At 34.2% G+C, this 24,179-nt stretch overlaps 2 protein-coding genes across 3 annotated transcripts in view; one reads left to right on the top strand and one right to left on the bottom strand.

Moving 5' to 3' along the window:
• LOC145944358 (uncharacterized) overlaps positions 1–24,179 on the top strand; it is a 203,396-nt gene that overhangs the window by 28,216 nt on the left and 151,001 nt on the right. For both annotated transcript variants that reach the window (XR_014426661.1, XR_014426660.1), the window contains exon 2: positions 23,005–23,061. The gene's annotated coding sequence lies outside the window, so the exon portion shown is untranslated. The remainder of the gene's footprint in view (positions 1–23,004; positions 23,062–24,179) is intronic.
• On the bottom strand, positions 12,397–20,714 carry LOC145944570 (uncharacterized). Its single transcript, XM_083052969.1, has 5 exons — positions 20,281–20,714; positions 17,890–18,013; positions 17,145–17,295; positions 15,592–15,808; positions 12,397–14,992 (listed from the first exon to the last, which is right to left on the bottom strand). The coding sequence occupies exons 1-5, from the start codon at positions 20,523–20,525 to the stop codon at positions 14,866–14,868; spliced, it is 864 nt and encodes a 287-aa protein (XP_082909095.1). The 5' UTR covers positions 20,526–20,714; the 3' UTR covers positions 12,397–14,865.

Below are 24,179 nucleotides of genomic sequence, written 5' to 3'. Positions count from 1 at the left end.
ATAAGGGTAAGATGATCAAAAAGTTAATAATTTATGAAAAATGAAAATTTTATACTTTAATTTGACATTATTTTACTTTTAATTTGACATTATTATAAACTATGAAATATCTCGAAAAATATTCATTTTTTTATGATCTTACCTCAATACTTTTATGTACAAAATAATGAGAGAAATCATTGGTGTAAAGAAAATAGTTGTTTAAAAAAAAATCTATAGCTTAGTTACAAATTACATCTTTTTTAAAAATATACCAAATATTGTATTAATTTATATAAAATAAATTATAGTGGTTTTATTTTTTAAAAAAACTAGAGAGGGGAGAAGGATATAGAAAAATATAAATTTCGCGAATAATTTTCACAGATTAACGAAAACGCGGTATCCGCGGCCGCGATTTTCTTTATTTCGCGCAAACTCGTAACACCGGACTGCGTAAGTTACGAGCAGCCGCCATTCTCTCTCGGTGTACACCGCAATTAACGGTGATCTATCGTCGTAAATGTAATAACACGTATATCGTCTCCGCCTCCGCCGCCGCCGCCGCGTTTTAAGTGTTTCGTTTCAGCGCCTCGTGTAAAAAATATGACGACGGCGGTGTATCGAGTTTCCCGCGCGAAATTCCCTCATTTGCTACCCTTTGCCTATCTTGTTTCCTCCCCCTCCCCCTCGTTATTCTCCTCCTCTTCTTTTTCTCTCACTCTCTCTCTCTCTCTCTCTCTCTCTCTCTCTCTCTCTCCTCTCTCTCTCTCTCTCTTTCATGGAGGAAATAGTGCGCGGGATCCACGATGCGATTTAAACGTTAGCACGCGATTTGCATACGTGCCGATGTTCCTGCGGAAGTACGTATATATGTATGTATATAGGGTGAATTCCGAAGGGGATGCGATAGCGCGGTACACGACCGCGCGTACATAATCACTTTTTTTTTACTGTACCGGTCGTCTACCTGTGTTCGATGCGTTTTACGCTGCTCCGGCGTGCTTTGGACAGCGCTTTTAATGCTATTTTCTCTGTAGCGTGAATATAATGGGAATGAAGTAACGTCAATCGGATATACTCATGTGTCTCTCCCCCTCTCTCTTTCTCTCTCGATCATTATTTCTTTGGTCAGCAAACTTTTAAAAATAAAAGGCTGATTGAATTATTAGAAAACATTAATATTGTATCAATATGGAATATATAATAGAACGGAATATATAAAATATAATTAATAATAAAAGCATATGACTAATAATATAAGCAACAAAGACTCGTGACATGTTAGAGGAGAGGAAATGGTAACAAATTAGAGTAGACGAGAAAATAAAATTTTAAAAACAATATTTTACTTGACAATTTCAATGATGCTCGATTAATTCTCGATTGTTTCCACCGCGGGATTTCAAGGGGTTCATGACATTGTTATCGCGTAATTAAAGAAATACAATATGTCTCTTTATATGTCAGTCCTGTGTTCTCTCTCTCTCTCAAATTTCCGACCGATCAACGTAAATTGCGATAAGTAATGTGTATCGAATTAACCCCATTCGGGGATCAGCATTGTCGTCGCATCAACGGCACGCGTGCGTGATCAGGCTTTTAACAAACTTGACGACAAAGGCTGTCATAATTGGGGAGGACAGTAACAAAGCCCTCGCTCATAATGAACTTCTCTTTATCTCGCGTTGAATAAATTTCAATCCCGATTTCATAAATGTGACACGCTGCCTTTCCTCGTGCTGGTTGAACGTAATCCGAAGTTGCTGGCACACATGTGTGCGCGTAAATATGATATACAATATTATAGAAATGACTTTTATTTTCCCCAGCTTTCGAATTTAAAATCAATTTGTGCTTTAACAAAATTAATTATGTTTCCTATTTTTTAGCATTTTTTAAAAGTATAATTAAGAATAAATATCTATATTTAGATATTTTTTTAAATCTTAGTCTCTTTCTTTTTCTCTTCGATTCCTCGCAATATTTGGCATAAAAAGTTATAAGAATAGGATAGTCAAAAAGTGAATAGTTTACGAGATATTTTATACTTAAATTTTATAAAAATTATGAAAAATCGTAAAATATTCATTTTTCGATGATCTTATTTCAATACTTTTATGTACAAAATAATAAGAGGAATTAATTGGTGCAAAGAAAACACATAATTGTTTATCAGAAAAAGTATACCTTGTAGAGAATAGTTTCATTGTAGTTTTTTAAATTAGCCTTTTATAAAAAATTTTGACGTCCTGCAAAATTTTGACTTTATAAAAAAAGTTGAGTTTTCTCTTATTTTTACAAAATAATTCAATTTCACAAAGAGTCTGCGACACGTAATTTCTATGAAGGACGTCGTGAAGAGCTGGATCCTTGAGTTTGCGTTTATTTGCCACAAATTAAAATACGTGATTGTTTTAGGGGAAACGATTACAAGGGATGCGACAAAGTTTGTCCCGTGTGTACATGTACGATCTTCAACGTTTCGCGCGTGTTCCTTATGTCAACACATAAGCGGACAGAGACCAAGATGGGAGCCCACCACTTCGCGACCAAACACTTCTGTAGATGCACTTAACACAGCGATAATATTATGTCTCGTTGGAATAGTTGGCGGTTGAAGAGGCCGGAATGGTCGGCGACCAACCATTTGCGGTGAATCGGCCGCGACGAAGAAACCGCGACGGGATTCGCTCGCGGCGGACTTGCGGTGTCCGGACTCCTTTACTTGCCAACATATACCGATCGTACATCATAGTGTAGTCCGCATTATTTAATTTCCTTTTTTCAAATCTCGTTTTCTTCTGTGGGAAAATTGAAATCGCAGATATACTTTGAACTTTAGTATTTGTAATTGAATTTCAGAGATAAAGGAAAATCTATATCATTCATTATAAGAATTGTGTATCTGCAAGAGATTTCTACGATTTTCCGCGAATATTATATAAGTTGAAGAATAGTGCTTCGCTTTTTACACTTCTCTCATCCATTTAATCTCACTGTGTTACTCACACATGAATCTACATATGTCAACTTTACTTTTTACATGAGGAGAACCTTGCATAAGTACCCCCGTTCCTCAGAATATAAGATTTTTACTCACTAAAGACCCATGATGGCCATATCGTAAGTTTAGCAAAGATAGCTTTCCTCTCCTTTTCCGCGAAACCGCATCTGCATTACTTCCGGAAAGGCCCCAGGTGAGGCCCCAGGTCAGACTTGCATCTCATCCGTACTTGGGGGGAGAAGGGTCCAAAGGGTTCAGGACCCCTCTACATGAATATAATACTTATAAATGGAGGCGAGATGGGACCTCCGCTCATATCGTCTACGGTCCAAACTTAACTCTAACTTTTTTTTTATTTTTATCGAAACCCGTGTTTAAGAGTCCTATCTCAGGAACTACAATTGTATCTCTTCTGGGATGGGACTCTAGCACCTAACTCCAGTTCTCCAAGTGGAGAACGGACATCCACTAAAACCTAACAACCTACCTTAACCTACTGTCTCATTTATCTCTTCGTCCCATTGCTGGTTTTAAAGCCCGCGGTTAGTCAGCGAACGTGCCAGCCTGGCGTCTCGCGTAAACCGGGAACTTCACTCCTTTAATGAGCATGTAAATTCCGCGCGACGACTCCCGAACACGATTTCGCCGCGCGACGCACACGTATCCACCGTAAATCCAGCCTTCATGCTCGCTCCGCGTTGATATCGCGGGACGCGTCGAGAATTTCGTTATGGCAATCATGCACGGCCGGTTCGCAACATCGGAAGACGTCGGGAGCCGCCGCCGAGACGCGGAGGTGGCGCGCGAAAAGTAGATTTACCTTCTTTTTTTTTTTATATTTCGCCCGAGACGCGCATTTCCGACGGAGGAGAAAGCGAGATTAATGAATATTCAGGAGCAACTGAGCACGGAGTTGAACTGTTGCTTGGCGCGAGATGAGAGACGAGACAGAAAGAGAGGGAGAGGGAAATAGAATGGTCAACCAGGGAGGAAGCTGAGAAGGACTCGTAAAGGAGGGAAAGAGGGGAACGGAGGCGAGAAAATGCCCTGACGTTAACGCGATTAATTTACTAGGAACTTTACATTTTAATATTCATCCCAGGGACGTTTTCTCCCTGACCTCCTTCCCCTTCTCTCCTTCGTCTCTCTTTACTTCATCTTTTTCTTCACTTTTTCCTTGTCCTTGTTTTTCTCTCCCCCGCGCGCTTGTCTTACTTTCCTCGTCTCATCTCATTCTTTTTCCTTTCGGTCCCCCGCGCACATTTTGGGTCTCTCTCTCTCTTTTTTCAAGTTTCTTCGCCCTTATTTACCCTGGTGGAATCGCGCGCGACGAAAGTTGGGTATAATAATAGTCTGCCATGCGAACTAAGAAGCCAATGAGACAGAAAGGGTGGATGGAAAGTGCGCGCTTAAAAATTCATCGCTTTAAGGATCGTCGATTTACCGCTATTAACGCATTTTAGATGGAAGATTAATTGAAAGATAAGCTTACATTCTGCGACAAGTTCAGAGTGACAATATATAATATCTTAGATATTGAAATAAATTTTATATACATATATGCGTTAGATAGGTATATATATTTTGTTATAGATACATACGAGAGATACATTTTGATTTTTATATAAAAATTGAGACCATACTTAAAATTTATTGTTTATGATTAAATTATTTATTATTTTGCAATTATTATTTACAACTACAACGTTAATTTGCAAATTTGCACGAATTTATTCGAATAACGAGGCCTTTTTTTATGAAACCACTACATTAACGACTGTTAAAAAAAAACTGGCTTTCTTAACAGCTTTCTTTTTACATTCTCTCTCTGATTACAGAACAAATATTCTTAATTAAGCACATTTCTCGTCCTTTCCCTTTTTCTCGTACTCCGTCTCTCATTTCCCGTTGAACTGATTTTTTATTTGTGCTAACGGCGGCTTTTTGTGTGTGTGCGTGTGTGTATGCGCGCGCGTTTACAGATATATTGGATGAGCCTGTCCTGAAACTCGATATCGATCGGAAAACAGTACGCGCGTGCATTGCGTGTCCTATATTTATTTAATTAGTCGACCGATGGGAAGAAAACGAGAGTTGACGCCGCGGGACATTACAGATAGATTGCTTGGTTACCACCCGTGGAGTCTCTAATTAAACTCGGCGCCAACTACAATGTAATAAAAACGCAGGTGCGACGGTGCATGGCTAGACAGCGAGCGGTATCGATTATTGTCCGACGTTGATGCGGAAAATCTGCCCCCGCGCGTCCGCCTTTCTCTCTTTTAATCCCTCCCCCGTTATTTTCGCTATGAACGTATGTACACGGTATGTAGATATTTCAGTTTAATTTAGTCAACACGCGTACAATAAAATAATCTCCGTCTGCGTTCTAACGAATAAACGCGCGAATTTTGCACCCCCGGCTTTTCATTCGATTTACATAAAATTCTTAACGTGGAGAGAGAAAGAGAAAACAAGTTGTTTCTAATAATATTATCGCACGGATTAGCATCGCCAATAAAAGATTAACCTTCCGTTAGCAATCATTTTTTCACCAATGCCGTCAGCAAACTGGGTCTTTTAAGTTTATCCTATATTATTTGTATGTTCTAGGCTTTCGAAAAATCCAAAAAAAATTCTGGATTATTTGTTAATATCTCTATTGCAATATCCAATAGATTTTAAAGCCAACTAGTAAATCTAATTGTTTATGCAAGTGAAATTTGAACAGTAATTTGGAAAAAATGGAAAGAACTTCGTCCATTTTCCACGAGGAGATGCCTTGGACGCAAAAAGAAATCTTTAGGAAAGGATAAATACAAAAACAAGAATTCTGGGAGTCATGTTTAACTATAAAATCAAAAATCATCAGTTTATTGTAAGCGTGTTAGCATAGAGATAACAAAATGAAAACACTTTATACACCCAACTTTATACACCATTGATGACGTCCTAACATTGACTGGCGGGTGTTTTTGGATATTGGCAGTTATAAATTTTCAATCCTCTCATGATGCCCTACAATTTGATTAATATATGTCTCATCTCTGGGCTCGGAGGGCCCAGAAACCCCAAAAATAAGCGAAGTCCTTTGCTTGTACCTTAAAAGATTGCTGATGAAGGGTTAATATTTGGGAGAATCTCTGTGTGTCAGAAAAGAAATGGAGAGGAAAATGATTCAAGATAGAGGATGTTGAAGGCTCTTGAAGGATGTTGAAGGATCTTTTCCGACCTGAATCTTGGAATATTACCTTAACATTGACGACGATCGAAGCTACATCGAAAATTGCACCTGGTAATTTCTGCGCGTTCCTGCAGGAGCACGTGCGCGAACGCCTGCAGGACGTCGAAGCAGGGCACAGAATGAGAGAGTGAGGGAGGGAGGGAGGGAGGGAAGGAAGGAGGGAGGAGAGAGGAGAGAGAGAGTTTTGCCGTAGGTAATAAGGCATCGGAGCAGGATGCGTAGTTGATGGAGTAAAGCGGCGAGGGAGGACCGATCGGTTGGGACCTTTGCATCCATCTATATATATTGCATGTATATATAACGCGTTCAGGGGGTTATGCGCAGGAGCTTCGTAATAATATAGATGACTTGATGCGATTAGGAACGCACAGGCTTCAAGGGAATGGTCCTTCAGAGATGCTTACCAGGCGTTTCGCTATCTCTCCCTTCCCTCTCTCCCTCTCTCCCCCCTCTCTCTCTCTTTCTCCATCCCTCTCGTTGTATTAATATTCGAGCTTGCCTGCAAGGCCTTTCTCGATCTTCCGATCGATTCTCGTTCCCTCCTCGACCGCTTGATAAACGAACGTTTCCCTTTCTCGTGCGCTCGAGGTGATTCCCCCGAGGCCTTTTCCCGAAGCCTATCCGCTGCTTAGCACACGTTCCGCATACATTTTTAATCGATTCGACACGCTTCCCTGTTCCGGCGAACGAGCCGACTCAACAGTGATTTCGACTCGACAGTGATTTCGAGTTATAGTATTTCCTACTCGAATGAATCGTCCTGTCTCATTTTTTGTTCCAAGAGATACATTGTAATTTTTATTCGGATTGAAATAGTGTCGAATTGAATAATTTATGCGCAGCCGCGATCGATGTAAAAATCAGAAACTCTTTCATGAAATACGGTAAATAAGAATTGAATTGTTATATAAATAATAAAGATAAGCATACATCAATCTTAAATAAAATGTTGAAATATTAATTATTATAAATATATGTATATATTTTTTTAAATATTTTAAAATAAAATATATATAAAAATATATATGTATAAAATGCATTTTACATACATTATAATAACATGACTTAAAACTTATCGCGAAGATACTGAGTAATATATTATATTTACATGTTTATATTTATATAAAATATATTATATTTATTATTATATATATATATATAAAAAATATATAATAGAAATATATTATATAATAAAAAACATTATGTTTATTATTAAATATTTATTATATTTATTATTATTAAATGGTCGATATTATGCTTTATCATGTTTTTCTCTATTATTTAAATGTAATTCGATCTGGTGATTTGTGTATTATTTCATGCTTTCAACTTGAAAATACATATTATACTTAAATAGACGAAAAATTACGATGCACAATACATACATATATTCAATTTGAAACACATTTACAGATGAAATATTATCGCTCGTAAATATCACACTTCCCAATATATATGTTTCGAAAGAAATAGTCGTCGTTTTTTACCTGTCGTTTATCGCGAGAATTAATCTAATCGCTAATGATGATTATAGCGAATCATCGCGTTTATAATTTTCCGATACTACGCGGATCCGGTTTCTCTATCAAAAGATAATGCGACGATATACAGAGTTGCTCATAATATGCACAACCTGCTTGATCGAGTCTCGTGTCGCGCGAATGACAACAAATTTTATACGTACTATAATCGCATATAAATATAATACACAATATATACACAATATAATACACAATATAAAGCCAAAGTTTGATAGTTAAAAACAAGAAAAATAGAAAAAAAAAACCACCAAAAATATTTTACACACATATACTACAAAGTAAATTCGGTCAGAATATTCTATCCTTTGTATATTTCTTAAAATAATCATTAATTATTGTTAATATACATATACCAATTATTTGAATTTCTCGATTCATTTTGTGTATTATTATTAATAATAACTCTTTAGTTGAATCTGCTCTTTCATAATTACATTCTCCTACAATGTAAACATGGTTTGCAGTGTTTTATTAACAGAAGAGAATAGAATCTATTTTGATAGTATTTGATATACATATATTTGCCCCTCAAAAAATTAATTTACAACTTTTTATTGATATTAAAGAAGTGAGCGCGGATTTTTGGTAATTTTTTAAATGTCATTTTCAATTATAAAATAAGGATAATCTTAATAATAATTAGAGACATTCTGCAACAGATGCCGAAATCAACATATTACAAGTTTTTGAAAGCCAAAAATTATATCTAATATTAAAATTAATTCATATTAAAAATGACTATAAGTGTCTTGATTTTTATTCGTTAAATTGATACATGTCGAATAGTCTCTAAATTACGTCCGATGAAAATTTTAGTGATCGCGTGACCGCGTATTTTTTCGTAATCACCATAGGGAAAACGCAATTAAACGTCGCGCTTAACTTTCGGAAATTTCTTTGCGCGCAAAATTGGAATTCGCGGAGACGGCGACTAAAAAAAAAAAGAAGACCGGTTAACTGTCCGGCAGACTCTTCAAGCGAAATTAGTCTATGGTTACAAAGTCGAGAGGCAGTGATAATGGCACTTGTTGGTGAGCGAAGCTCGGTCGCTCGTCGGGCCGCTTCGTCCCCTGGAATAAAGTTACGGCCATTAACACAACTAGGTTTCTCACTTTAACTCGTCCTAAAAATCCGCCGCGTTGCGTAAAAATTTGGAGTGGGTAAATTGGTGGCAGTTGCCGTTCCGCGTATTTTTTTCACACAGTAAACTTAGAGGATAACGTCGTTTTTGCGCAATCTTTTCTTGAGTTTTATAGTAATTTATAAAAAATAAAAATATATATGTATATATGTATACATATATATTTTTATTTTTTACATGCTGTATTTATTACATGCTGTATTTATTACATGCTGTAATAAAATACATTTTAATCAATTTATGCACATCTTGTGATAAAATAATATAATATAATATAAATATGCTTTGTAATAATACACATTTAATTTATTTAGTGCATTAGTATAATTCTCAATATAGGTTTTTAGGTTAGGGTTAGGTTAGATTAGGGTTATTAATTTTTTAAATTTTTATTTATTTTAAAATAAATTTTAAGAAAATTTATAAAAATATACCTAACCTAATTTATATTGAGAATTATACTATAATTATAATAATATTATACTAAATGCACTAAATAAATCAAATGTATATTATTACACGGCATATTTATATTATATTGAATTATTTCATCACAAGATGTGCATAAATTGATTAAAATGTATTTTATTATATAACTATATTTTATTCTCAATTATATATTACAAGCAGGATAAATTATCCTTTAATTATATTCGTAAAAATAAATTATAAGTAAATTACGTTGCAGCTCATGGGATTTTAAATTACTTGAAATTATGTGAGAGATATATAGAAGACACATTTTTTTTAGCTTGTAACAAATAACCCGCAAACAGAGCGAATAACGCCATTCGACTCGCCCGCGGTGGTGTTTTCTCTCATATGTTTAGGACAAAAATATCGTACAATATTTTAAGTTACCTGAGATTTTTTCAGAAGACGCACACACAATTTATCGCCGGTCCCCCGAGCTTCTTGCCACACGGCCGGGGGATAACCACCCCCGACCCTCCCCCAATCCCTGCGCGATGGCGGATAACCCGGCTCTGTCCGCGCCACGTTCGCTCTCTTATGGCGGCACTCTCTTTCATACATAGCTGACATTTACCACCTCCCATATCCACCCTCTCTCATATTACGCGTTGAAATAGCCCTCGTCCCCCCGAGCGAAGGCGCAGCAGGACGTAATAGCATTCTCTCGGAGAATTACTTATACCCTCCTGTGACCACCACTCATCGCGGCCAAGTTTCTCTCTTTCCACGGGCTCTTTTCCTGATAAAGTCTCTCCTTGTTAAAAGCGACGGGCACTCTTCTCGTCCCCGTCGGCGTCGTGAAAATAATCAAAAATGAAGTGGCGTTATAAAACGCAAGTACAATCTTCGCTTTTTTTCTTCGAAACTGTCTATCTTTCTTTCTTTCATTATTGTGTAGGGAGTAAGGACGTACAATTTAAACACGATTATTATTTTATATGCTAGTGTTAGAAGTTTGATTTTTTAAATATATCTAACAAGGGAACCGCGCAAACCTGAAAATTTTTATTTTGATGAAACTTTACACACGTGTAGGGAGAATAAATAGATGAAGACATTTTTAGTTGCGGTCTAAAAACAATTCTAAAGGATAAAACCATCTCTCATATGTAGAGCGACTTTTTGCATTTCTATACCTATTTTGAGAAGCATTCGAGATCAAAAAAATATTTTATACAAAAATTTCATAGTAAAAACATCTCTATTTAACCACATTAATAATACATATTTTGAAAAAATAATTTTTGGAATAAATTTTTTTTAAATCTTTGAAAAAAATTATTTTTTGAAAATTGTATTAATGTGATTAAATAGTGTTCTAATTATTATATAAAAAATTTTTACATAAAACATTTTTTGATGTCTCCAGAAAAGGAAAAAACATAAGAGAGATGGTTTCATTCCTTTCATTTTTGAGCGGCAACTGCAAATTTCTAAATTTATTTATCACCCTTCATGTATATGTAAAGTTTAATTGTAAGAATATTTCTATTTAACCATATTAATATAATATAATTTTGAGAAAACAATTTTTTTTCTAAGATTTTCGAAAAGATTTTGTCAAAAATTATTTTTTCAAAATTTTATTAATGTGATTAAATAAAGGTATTTTTACTATAAAATTTTTGTATCAAACATTTTTTTATGTCTCAAATGCTTTTCTAGAAATGTCCAAAAAAAGCAAAAAGCTCAAAAAGTTTTATCCCTTAGAATCGTTTTTGGGCAACAGTTGAAAATCTCTAAATACATATGTATAAAGTTTCATCAAAATTAGAATTTTCAGGTTCACCAGGTTTTCTTGTATGTCAAATTACGTGAGAAAGAGGGAGAGGCAAGGAAAGAAGGAGAAGTTTTATCACCCTTTTTAAATTCTTATCGCGATCCCGTTTCACCTCCCACTTGTAGAGGACGATAATACAGAAAATCTTTAAAATAGACGTAAAGTGATACGCGCGACACACATATTGTAGTACGGATTGTAATTTTTTTATAATAAAAGGCCATATACATATATACATATCAGTTATGGCTTTCATGCGAATGGGGAAGTACGGCTGCATATATCACGATCAAGTCATCAAGTAGATACGTCCCATCCATACACGGGCATTACGTAATTGCAACGGAACGTTTATATAACGGAATATATTACCGGTTACGCAACGCACGGGTGGCATAATATATATCCTAATAAGAGCGCATGTACATTGCATGCGCGCAAAGTAAATGTCATCGTTATTAAATTGCCGCTCAGTAATAAAAAGCTCGCGCGACGACGTTTATACCGACTAAACCCTCGAGTAAGGAACAAAAAACCCACCACCTCCGCTTTCTCTTCTCCCCCATAATAAATGCATTCTCTCATCCGCATTTAATATTTTCCTCATGTCATAAATCCCTTAATTATTTATTTTTATTTTATATATTTTTTTATATATAAACTCGAAGGATGTTACAATCAGAATTCATTGCAAATATTTTAGCTTTCTAATCCAATATTGTATACTTATCAAAGGATATTAATTAAAGAATTAGAGGATATTAATTAGAATTAAGCTTATAGTATCACACATGTATATAATATATATATAATAAAAATAAATAACAGAGAAACTCTTTTCTTTCAATATACATATATATGTTTATATATATATATATATTTATTTTATTTTGTCTCAATGTAATCCAACTAAATATATATTAACAGTTCTTAAAATATTTAATATATATTTAAACATTCGAAAATTTATGTCATATTTTATTTAATTGAAAATATTATATATTTATTTATCACTTACAGCTATATTATATCATAAATAAACAATAAATACTAGCTGTTATATTTAAACGTTATAAAATCGATACGCAATAATTAATAAATTATTACTCATACATATAGGTACATATATTTAAATATGTTATAATTTATTAATATTAATTATAATTATTAATAAATTTATAATCTTTCAACAGAGAGTTTATGTTTCAAAAGTGTCTTCCACAAAATAATTCCTATTTTGTACTCATCAATCTACATATAATATACATACCAATCTATGTTGTATAATAAACGCTTTTTTTAATTAGTAAGTTTAATAATTTACAAATTTATCAGTACAGTAGAAACATATATTATTATACATTTGTATCTCTTTTCATCCAATGAGAAGTAATATTATAGAAGTATACTTGCGTATGATACAAATTATAATGATTAAATTAGACGATTTTTTTTAACAAAACAAGGTTTACATGATTCAAGCAACTTCAAAGATCTATTATCGTGATTCATCTTCGTGAATAATCACGTGTATGACGTTCGATTACTTTTTACCCCGCGAGAACCTTGTTAATCAGCGCGTTGGCGAATTAATTTCTGGCGTGTGTAATCAATCTGACGTATTTTAAGATAATATTACTCGCGTGACTGGCGTTAAAGTAGGCGACCGATAGGAACAGTAATTTCATATATAGTATATATATTGCGTTTGATACGACGGCGCTGACCTTTCTGCCGGCGGAAAAATAGGAACCTTCATTCTGTGTGTGTGTGTGTGTGTGTGTGTGTGTGCGCGCGCGCGCGCGCGTATGTGTAGGTGTGGGGGGGGAGAAGGAGGAGGCACAAGTCGACCTGTGAAACGGTACGATGTATCTTACGCGTGTGCATGCTCAGAAATGGCTCCACGACTCGCGAGAGTATAATTCAGCTTCTCTTTATATCCATTACGCTTGACCCTCCATCGGTCACACATGCATCTGAGAGGTATTTTGTTTTAGAATTTTTTTTATATAACTCGCGGAGAGTAGTACCAACTAGAATTAAATTAATCTCTTTAAGGATTTTTTTCTGGAAATTGTAATTAGAAAGATAAATTAATTTTCTTATCTATTTTTATCACAATTTGTAATAAATCTAATTGAGATATTAATAAATAATACATATACAAGGGTGTTTCTAAATAAGTGCGAAAAACTTGGAGATGATTCTTTGTCGAAAGTTAAGGGGGCTTTTTCAGATAAACATATACTTCTGTATCCTTCCCTGTGATAAGTTACATTCTTCTAAAGGGGGAGGTGAAAATTAAGTTTTTAATTTCTTTTTCAAATTTTGGACAAGGTAAAAAAAAATAAAATTTGGAGGATATTCCACTGCTATAAAGGATATTTATTAATATTTTTTAATCTTCCCGTATCGTATAATAAGAAAATGAAACTAAAACCGCTACTCAATTTTTCTTTAGAACTTTTTAACAGGTCAGAATGTGATTATCTAAAAATATGCGTTAGAAAGCTTGATTCCTTTAGAAACTTTTTTATCTCTTTTATTTTTTTCATAAAATCAATAATTTTCAAGAAAAAGAATAAAAACCTCATTTTTACCTCCCCTTTTGGAGAAGTGTATAACTCCTTATAAGGAGAGATATAGTATATGTTTATATGAAAACCCCCCTTAATTTTCGACAAAGAATCATCTCCTAAAATTTGTTGCACTTATTTAGAAACATCTTGTACATATTTGAAAGAAAAATATTTCTCTCAAATTTTAATTTTTTTATTTAAGCGCGGGATGAAAATATAATTTCTCTTTTTCTCTTAAGTAAAATAAAAGAAAAACCATTTATTTTTAACCCGAAAAACCGTATCGATTATAGAGGACCTTTCAGAGATATCAAGATATCAACAATAATCAAATTCTTTTATAACTATCAATAATTTAAAGTTCCTCTAAGCAAAAAAAATCAAAATTTCATTATTCAACATCAAATTTCGATTATCCATTCGAGAAACATAATTTTTCTTATCATTTTCTTCTATCTTATTACTTTTTTGAAATTGTAATTAGGAAGCTAAATTAATTTTTGTATCCATTTTTATCACAAATATATATAGCAAATCTGGTTAAGATATTAGACAATATACATATATATTTGAAGGACAAATATTTTACTCAAATTTTGAGATGTAAAATATAATTTCTCTTTTTCTCTCCAGTAAAATAAAAAAAAAATCATTTACTTTTGACCCGAAAAATCGGTTATAGAAGACCTTTCAGAGCTGTCAAATCCCTTCATAACTATCAACAATCTATAAACTATAAAAAATCAAAATTTCATTATTCGAAATCGAATTTCGATATTCGATATTCGAGAGAAATATAATTTTCCACATATTCGATCTCATATCAAATACAATTGCATTTCCAAATGCACGATCAGCTGATCTCGTTCTTTCGCGATCGACGGAGGATTAAAATCGCGCTGAGATCGCCCGAATAGAATCCTCTCTGTGTCATTTTCTGAATTTCGATCGAGCTAACTCGCGTTAACTCGTCGTCATCCTCAGGTCATAGCGTCATGTCGTCCTCGCGATGGCGTCCTCCCCTCGATTCGCCGCCACTATCGATCGCGGTGGCTTCGGCGGCGGCCGTCGAAGAATTCGGGGTGTCAGCCGGGAAGAGGGGGGAGGGAGGGGGAACGTGTCAGTTTCTTTGCGGTTTTATTACACGGCTCGCCGGAGGTGGCAATTTGTTGAAGCCCGCGTTGTCAAAGACCGGAAGTAGGTCCCTCACTCTTTGTCCCGCGCCGATCGACGCCAGCTCGATCCATCTGCAATGACGAAACACGTGAGGGGGGGGGCTGCTCGCGCGCTCTTCTTCTCTTTTTTTCCTTCTTTTTTTTTCTGAAACGATCCGTTTTCCCCTAATGCCCGCAAACCTTTTGTGTTTTATTGGCAATGTTCCATTAAAGATATTACGGCCAAGTGGAAGAGCGGATCACACGTAATGGCGCCACCATCTTTTTTTTTTACAGAGAAGATTACAATTTAAATTGTAATAGCGATTTTACTTCTTCCGTTTTTTTTAATTTTACATTTCAAAGCATAAGTAGATGACCTTTTTTTACAACGAACGTCGAGCTAAAGCAAACGATGCAATTATAAAAAAAATCGATCACTTATTGGATTATGCGTTTCGTAAAAATTGTTTCATGTAATGTCACTGTTAAAATAGCGAATTAATAACATTCGACATAACGGATGAATTTAAACAACCATTATATTATCGATGACGCGGTCCCGATAATAATTAATGAATATCGGCCGGAACGGATATGACGGCATTTTCGCGCGTAATTTTTAACACGGCTACAAATTTGTCGTTCAATGAATCACGCGTGCGGCTCGAGCAAGAGAATTCACTTCCCACCTGTTGTTTTTGTATTTGGCGAGGGGTTGAGCGGTTGGATGGGGCGTTTCAGTGGGGAAATATGTGGCCCCATAAAAATCCAAACCACGGCTCAGCAGCATCGAGGTCTCCTCCACGCTGGCCAGAGTAACCCTTATAACGGGTGGCCCCGTATAAATCGTCGCCGGCTCGTTGAGATTCTGCGCGTCGCTCTTTAGCTTGTCATTGATGGCCTTCACTGATTTATTTAACACACGAGCATTTTATTGCACACACTCGCTGCGAGGCAGCCTCGATGCATCACGCAGAAAGTAATGGCGCTTTTATATAATACGCGTGCATGTAGAGAATATAATATAATGTCAGATATAATGTCACAATTGTGTGCACAATTTCTCGAGATTTGACATTTACGCGAAATGCAAAAACATGTATATAACTGTGTGACATTTGACGTTGAATATTTGTATTATTATTCGAAAGTGCTTCGAATATTGAAATTTTTGCAAAATAAGTCTCTCATCGAGAGAATGAAATCGTGAGAATGAATATATGCAAAAAATAAATATGTACATACATATACAAATATTATTGAAATTATGTAATTATATATTTAATGTTATGTTTAATATTATATATATATATATATATATATATATATGTAATATTGTATTTGAAATGTAATTTTATTGAAATATTAAAGTATATAAATTGTATTAAAATATATTAAAATATTGTTAAAATTGTTCCAAGAAGAGAGCACAATTTAACACATTAGGCGATATACAAGATGATTCTAAATAAATGCGAAAAATTTTAGATGATTTTTTTCGAAAGTTAAGAGGAGTCTTTCATATAAACATATACCTACTCATAACTCCCTGAGAAATTAAACTTCTCCAAAGGAGGAAGTGAAAATTAGATTTTTATTTTTTTTCCTTTTGTTTTTGTTCCATTTTTTTCAATATTTACTATAATTTTATTTTGCTTGCTTTTTTTATTCTGTTCTATTAATTCAACTTTTCGTAACTTGTAACCAATGTCATTTAGCACTGTCTTGTGCATGATAATGTATTTTAATTAATTTTTTCCCTCAAACTATTAATTTTATTTAAAAAATGAAAGAAATAAAAAAATTTTTAAAGGAATCAAGCTTTCTAACGCAAATTTTTAGATGATCACATTACGGGATCCGTTACAAAGTTCTAATAAAAATTGAATCAGGGTTCCTAATTTCGTCCTCTTATAACGAACGAAAGGATTAACAAAATATTAACAAATATCCTTTTTACTAAAAATGTCCACCAAATTTTATTTTTTTTTAATTTGTCTAAAATTTGAGAAAAAAATTAAAACTAATTTTCACCTCTCTTTTGGAAAAGTGTAACTTCTCAAGGAGAGATATAAAAATATATGCTTATATGAAAGACTCCCCCTTAATTTTCGATAAAGAATCATCTCCTAAAATTTATCGCACTTATTTAGAATTATCCGATATATATGTATATAGGGGCCGATGCTTTTCCCGAAAAAGAGAAATGTAGAGAAGAAACATTTGTATTTTCATGACTCACAAACAGTTCCTGTATTCAGAGGTAGCCTGGTTACTTCGACGATAGATCGATATTTGTAGAGAGCGTGCCTAATATCGTCCTCCGGCAATTCCTCAGGTACATCGAGAACGTAGACAGTGAAGATCTTTGCCGGTCTACATGGTATAGCGATCTATTTGTTTATGAATTATAATCCATATTAGATATATTTATCACACATTTGTTCCTGATGAAAAATTCATTCCGAAAATTGCAAAATTATATTTTGAAGAATAAATATGAGAATTTTTTTTTTAAATAAAACTAACTGTATTTAACCGTAGTATAGCGTTAAGTGTGAATGTGTACGTGTATATTATCCGATATTGCAATAATCAAATTAAAATAAATACATAAATAGGTTGCTTACGCGAGCTACTGTCAAGATATCCCTGTTATCTTTCAAGCAAGTAAACCCTTTATACTTTGTTGTATATATCCACAACATATATGTTTGTATTACTCGAGGGTAGAATCCATGCAGATCCCGAGATTAGTTGCAAAAGCACTATAAGGCATTCCTCTGCTGTCAGCTATTTTAGCTTTAGAAAGGTAATACCACCAGATGTAAAAGTCTCAAGTTAAATGCGTTAAATTATCTGCTTTGCCAGAATTATTTTGTTCAGCCATTATTATTTATCTAAAGCGACATCGAAATATATCTGTGATAAGAGAGCGGAGAGGAGCTAATTAAGGCGTGAAAATTTCGTTGGTACAGAGTATTCACCTTTTTGTAGAAACGAGCGCCTGTCACTTTGTGAAAACCCTTTTTATACACCGCCTGAAAGTCCTCGATGTTGCTGAACTTGAAGAGAATGCCCGTGGCGGTTTTCGTCAAAGAAAATGCACCTCTAGATCATATAAGGGAAAGTCGTTTTAATTATAATATAAAAATCACTTATGAAGAATATATTTAGAAATGGAAGTAGACACGCGAATGAGATATTAATGTTTATACATATATCTTATCTATATTAATATTTATATATACAGAGTGTTTCTAAATAAGTGCGAAAAACTTTAGGAAATGATTCTTTGTCGAAAATTAAAAGGGTTTTTTTTTTATATAAACATATACTCCTCCCTATATATTCTCCCTGAATAGTTACACTCCTTCAAAGAGGGAGGTGAAAATTAGGTTTTTAATTTTTTTTCTCAAATTTTGGAATTAAAAAATAAAATTTGGTGGATATTTTCCACTAGTAAAAAGGATATTTGTTAATAATTTTTTTATCTTCCCGTATTATTATAAGGGGATAAAATTAACAATTCCCTATTCAATTTTTTATTAAAATTTTTTAACCGACCGGATTGTGATCATCTAAAAATATGCATTAGAAAGCTTGATTTCTATAGAAACTTTTTTATTTCTTTTATTTTTTTGTAAAATCAATAGTTTCCAAGAAAAAAACCTAATTTTTCTCCTCTGAAGAAGTGTAACTTTTTAGAGAGGGCTATAGGAGTATTGTTTATATGTTTATATGAAAAACCACTCTTAATTTTCGACAAAGAATCATCTCCTAAAATTTATCGCAATTATTTAGAAACACCTTGTATGTGTATATATAAAAATATTTCTATTTATAATATTTATATTAAATTATATAAAACAAAAGTAAAAATAAAAATAAAAATAAAAATTAATAAATAGAAATAAAAAATAAATAAAAATAAATAAAAATATTTTTTAATATTATATTAATATTAATATAATATAATAAAATAAATTTATATTAATATTTATAAAATTATCTTCTAATTATATTTTTCTTATATAATATTAATATTTATATATTAATATTTTCTACATTTTTATACGTCAAAATCATTCCGCGATTAAAAGTTAATTTACTTTTTTCTCTTTCTCTCTGTATAACTTTATGATGATGTTAATTGTGAGTGAATTTCTGCCATTGTCATGCGCTTGTTGTTGATGCGCAAAAAAGTTCACGCACATAATACATATATACACACACACACACACACACACACACACCGTATCAGAGTACGTAGTTGGTTTAATGGATTTGTTGTCCGACCTGTTACTGCTTCTACTACTTCGCGCGACGCGCCAGCTGACTTAACTACTTTTAGATTCGATTCGAGCACGAAGCACTTTAGGATCTCCCGTGGATTAAACCAAGCAAAGGTCGAAGTAACCGAGACAATACAGTCGGTAAGAATATTACGAGTTGGAAGAAAATTTTTTAGCATAATCCGATTTTCGTGCATATAAATATGTATTTTAGCATCATATATAAAGAATTCTGCAATCCTTACTCAAACTACAACGAGTTTAAAATAATTAATTTTTGTAAACATGCATCCATTCAAGAATATAATTTATATATTGCCATTTATTTGATAAGACTCTGTTCTCATTTTGCAAAAGACGGAGAAAATGAAAGTAGTATCTGCACAACAAAGAACATTAGGATGGGATTGAGTTCAATATGTAGGTATTTAAAAATCCCAGTCAAATCTAATAATCAATTTTTTTTTAAATTTGAATAATATTTGTAAGAAATATTATTTCATAAAGAGTGTTTGCAAAGTAATAGAATCTAGAAAAATTATATTCAAAAAAGATTCGAACATACTTGATCCAGGTTCGAATGTACTTGGAAATACTGCTCTTGTTTCTCGACTTATAGAGAGTTCGACCTTATTTCGTCCAGGTTCTACTTAAAAATTTTTTTTTTAATGTAATTATACAGTTCGCTAAATCATGCAAACAAATTCGAGCCTACTTGCAAGATACTTAATCTCATCGTTAAAAGTTGTCCATCATAGATCTATTTGAAAATATAGTCATATTAAACACATTTGATCAAATTGCACAAATTTCTAAATATTCCCTATCTTCTTACATAAGTATACGCGTATCTTTTTGCAATAATAATAGTGTAAATTTCTGGGAGTAGCGCACAGGATGCAAAATAAAGTAATTAAAACACTGTTGATACTTCCAGCTCGTTCGTTATAATCATCAAAAAGTACAATGCCCGATATTTCTCTCCTTCTCTCTCTCTTTCTCTTTCGCTTTCTCCTATTCCGAGAAGGAAAATCCTCGTGTCGAACGGCAGGCCGTGATAGTGTACACCAAAGTGGTTCTCACCGGAAGTTCATCTTCTCGCAGATGGTGGCGGCCTTCTCCATGCTCAGCTCGTGGCTCGGGGTGAGCAGGAAGGCGCCCTTGGTGAGAAAATCGGTCTCGCTGATCTCCGAGTCACTGTCGCCTTGCTCCTGCCAGTCGGCAGAGCCGCGACGGATCTCCTGATTCAGACGCAGCATCGAGCCGCTCTTTGACGCCGACATGTCCTTGTCGCACTGCACACTGCCACCTTGTTCCGGCTGTGACATCTTTTATAGCGTTCCGGCGAACTGAGAATTCACGGTGATCTCACGTGTTGCTCACCGCTATGTACGCACCGTATATGTGAGGGTACGGCCTCTATATATATATTTACGTATAACGTACGTATATTACGCGTTACGCGAGATCGATCACTCGAGGGAGGACGTCGGAGAGGCACGAGACCGGACATACGTCGTGCTACACTGCTCCGGATCGCGTTCCACTACGGTCCTTTTATACGTACGCGCCTGCGATGGATGGGCGAGCTAAGTCGACGACGAGAGAGAGTCGGTCGGACGCGAACGGAAGATTGTACGGCAAAAAGTGTCCCTGAGCGCAGCTCTACGCGGCCAGTTAATAATCCCTTGGTTGCCATTGATGCGTATACGCGTCAGAAAAAAAAGAAGAAAAGATTAACCACAGAGATTCAACTGCGCGAGAAAAAAAATGATAGACCGCGAAGGTTCAATTCCTAGTTCAATCGTTGATAAATATGTACAAATTGATACGTACAAAGTGAAAAAATGGTATTCCTATTTTAAGAATTTTCCACTTATTTTTAAAATATCCTGTTTCAAAATTGGCGCCTAAAGGATCTTATCTTAAGAGGAGAACCCTCTAAAAATTAGTGTCAGATATTCCTAATTTATAAAAATGTAAAAGAAATGGGATTTATTCTTACATTAACAAAAAAGTATATTATTTTATAGCACATAGGCAAAGAAGGATCATAAAGAAATAGTACATATAGATTGAACACAAAGCATAAGATTTGGGTCCTGAACGATTAAATTAGGTTATGTTATACGTTACTCGCAAACACTTCTCTTAAGTAGCTAAAGTCTTCTTTTTCGAGCTACTTATTAACTTCATCCATTCTTCTAATAAATTAAAACTATCCAGTGACAAACACAGATACAGTACATATAGATTGAACACAAAGCATGAGATTTGGGTCCTGAACGATTAAATTAGGTTATGTTGTACGTTACTCGCAAATACTTCTCGTAAGTAGCTAAAGCCTTCTTTTTCGAGCTACTTATTAACTTCATCTAATAAATTAAATCCATTCATCTAATAAATTAAAACCATTCGGTGACAAACACTGCACTGCACCGTAAATTGCAAACTATATATAATCATATACGTTGCAACAAAATATGACGATATATAACGCCAAAAGAACAATCCGCATAAAAAAAACATACGACCATTTTTGTTATTAACAAATAATATATTCTTAATTTTAAGAATGTTCTAAAAACATTTAAAAATATTTATTAAGAATGATTTTATAGTACAAATCTTGTTACTTCGAGAATTTTTCAGTGTAAATATATAAAAAGTAATTTCGGTATACATAAATACTTAGATATGAATTATTATTTTTTATGCAATATAATAGGTACAATTCTTGATATTGTCGAAAATGTACGCGCCCTGCTTGAAAATATCAATCTGTTAATAAAAATGTGTGACGTCACATTTTCACATTCCGGCTACAACTTCTTTTTCAGGGCTTATACCTTTTACATTTGATGTGCAAAGCTATTTGTGTCAAGCAAAGGCAAAGAGTATGAAGAACACTTTTTTCCAACCTAGTTGCATTTTTTAAAGCGTCACTTTTCGCGAGTAGGAAAAATATTAGAGAGATAATGCATCTGCTCTTTTTTAGCATTTTTAAAATCCGATTTATAACATAACATACCGATACATACACAAGCGTACACAAACGCACGCACACGTATATAGCAATATAAATTTTTTTGTTTCTTTTCACAGTAAAATAAAAATATATATTAACAGAGAGAGAAAAACTGAAACTTTAAAATATCTTGAGATACTCAAGAAACATATCTCTATGCAAGCCTTAATTAACATCAATTTTATCACGAACTCTATAATATTAATTTTAATATTTTATAATATTAATTATGATAATTTTATAAATTAAGCCGAAAGTAAATTGGTAATATAAGAATCAGGTGTTGGCGATAGAAGGGGAAGCGCATATTATATAAGTATTAATTAATGTTACAAAAACCGTTTCGGCCCTTTCTTTGGGTCAGCGGTTAAATGATAATTTTAATTTTTTTATATTATTTAATTTTCTATAATATTAATTTTATATTTCTGTAATAAATAGTTATGCGAGACTGGAATGTTTAAACGAAATACCATTATATATGCGACAAAAAGTTTCATTTAAATTCAATTCGAGTGTCTACTTGTTTTCGGAGACCATACTCGATCGGGTATGAAGCTGTATCGATTTGTTACACATACTCTCGAGATTGCTCAAAGAAGATATTATATTTATAGAAGTAAAAGAAAGAAAAAGAAATAGACAATCGCTAATAATATATTATATTTTCTTAGCATTTTTGATCTTCTTTTAAAGTATCGATAGTTTCGATAGATGTTATTTGCGCTAATCTGTCAATCGGTTTAAATTAAATTCTTTATTAACATTTTTGTTGGCAGATATTACGAATGGACGTCGAAGCTGATCAGGGAATCAGGTCATCGCGGCGCGAAACGGTAAGTTTATATATAGTAACACATAAATTATTATATATTCGAATTATATATTGACGATATAATTGATATATAATGACTTCCAAAAGACATCAGCGTCTTAGCTAAAAAAAAAAAAAAAAAAATAATAATTATACATATAATGTTCAAACTCATATTAAAGCGAAGATATAAAATCATAAACAAACTACAATAAACGTTTGTTTTAATCGCTTCATTATTCATTTATATCTCAAGTAAGTCATTAAATCATGCACATCTCGCTAACAATGTGCAGTGGGCGTTTATTACGTTCGACATCTCAAAAAAAAGAAAAAAAAAGGCAGATCATCGCCTCATTCTTGCGAAACTCTTTAATTAGCGCGCATTAGCGGGTCAAATCGATGCAACAGCAGCGTCTGGACTAGCGACTTCGAAGTGACGTCGAATCTCGATCAAAATCTAATTCGCGAGACCCGATATTAGGCGACGGCGACGTCGCGCGGACCCGATCGGTGCAGAAATCGCATTTGCCGCTGCAATCTGGCCGGTGGAGAAGAAAGGAGGGAAAGGAGGGGGCGAGCGGAAGGGGAAGAGGAGGAGGCAAGGAACGAGATGTGCACGGATGCTGCGGAATCCGTTGCGCGTACAATACGGAACTGCACGTCACGCGGATATCGCAGAACATCCGTTTACACCCCCTTCCCCTTCTCAATAGCAAGAACGGCGATTCTACCCTCGATTCGCGCCCCGAGAGGCGAGAGTCTGTCTCTATCTCTCTCCCTCTCATGCTGATAATTCACGGTGTGGGGTTGACGGGCGATGCACGCGATACTTCATCGTCGATAATCCGCATCATCGTCATTCTCATCATCATCATCATCATCATCATCATCATCATCATCATCGTCATTCGTCCGACAATACGTCCGGGACGACGAATATGACCATGTCGCGCGCATAATGCGGGGGTGGCCGGCCAATCAGCTGATGGTTTTTCTGCAAAGCAAAGACGCAGGCGATGAATCGACCGCGTAGGCATTTAATTGGATAATCGGCCGAAACGATACGTCCTCGATAATAAATTTATCCGCCAACGAAAAAGAATGAGAGAGGAAGGGAGTTCGGGTTGAGGGGAAAGT

Source organism: Prenolepis imparis, unplaced genomic scaffold (assembly GCF_030444845.1).
Source record: "Prenolepis imparis isolate NDT839.2.m4 unplaced genomic scaffold, iyPreImpa1.0 SCAF_13, whole genome shotgun sequence".
NCBI classification, from domain to species: domain Eukaryota; kingdom Metazoa; phylum Arthropoda; class Insecta; order Hymenoptera; family Formicidae; genus Prenolepis; species Prenolepis imparis.
This window is presented reverse-complemented; position numbering and strand designations above follow the sequence as displayed.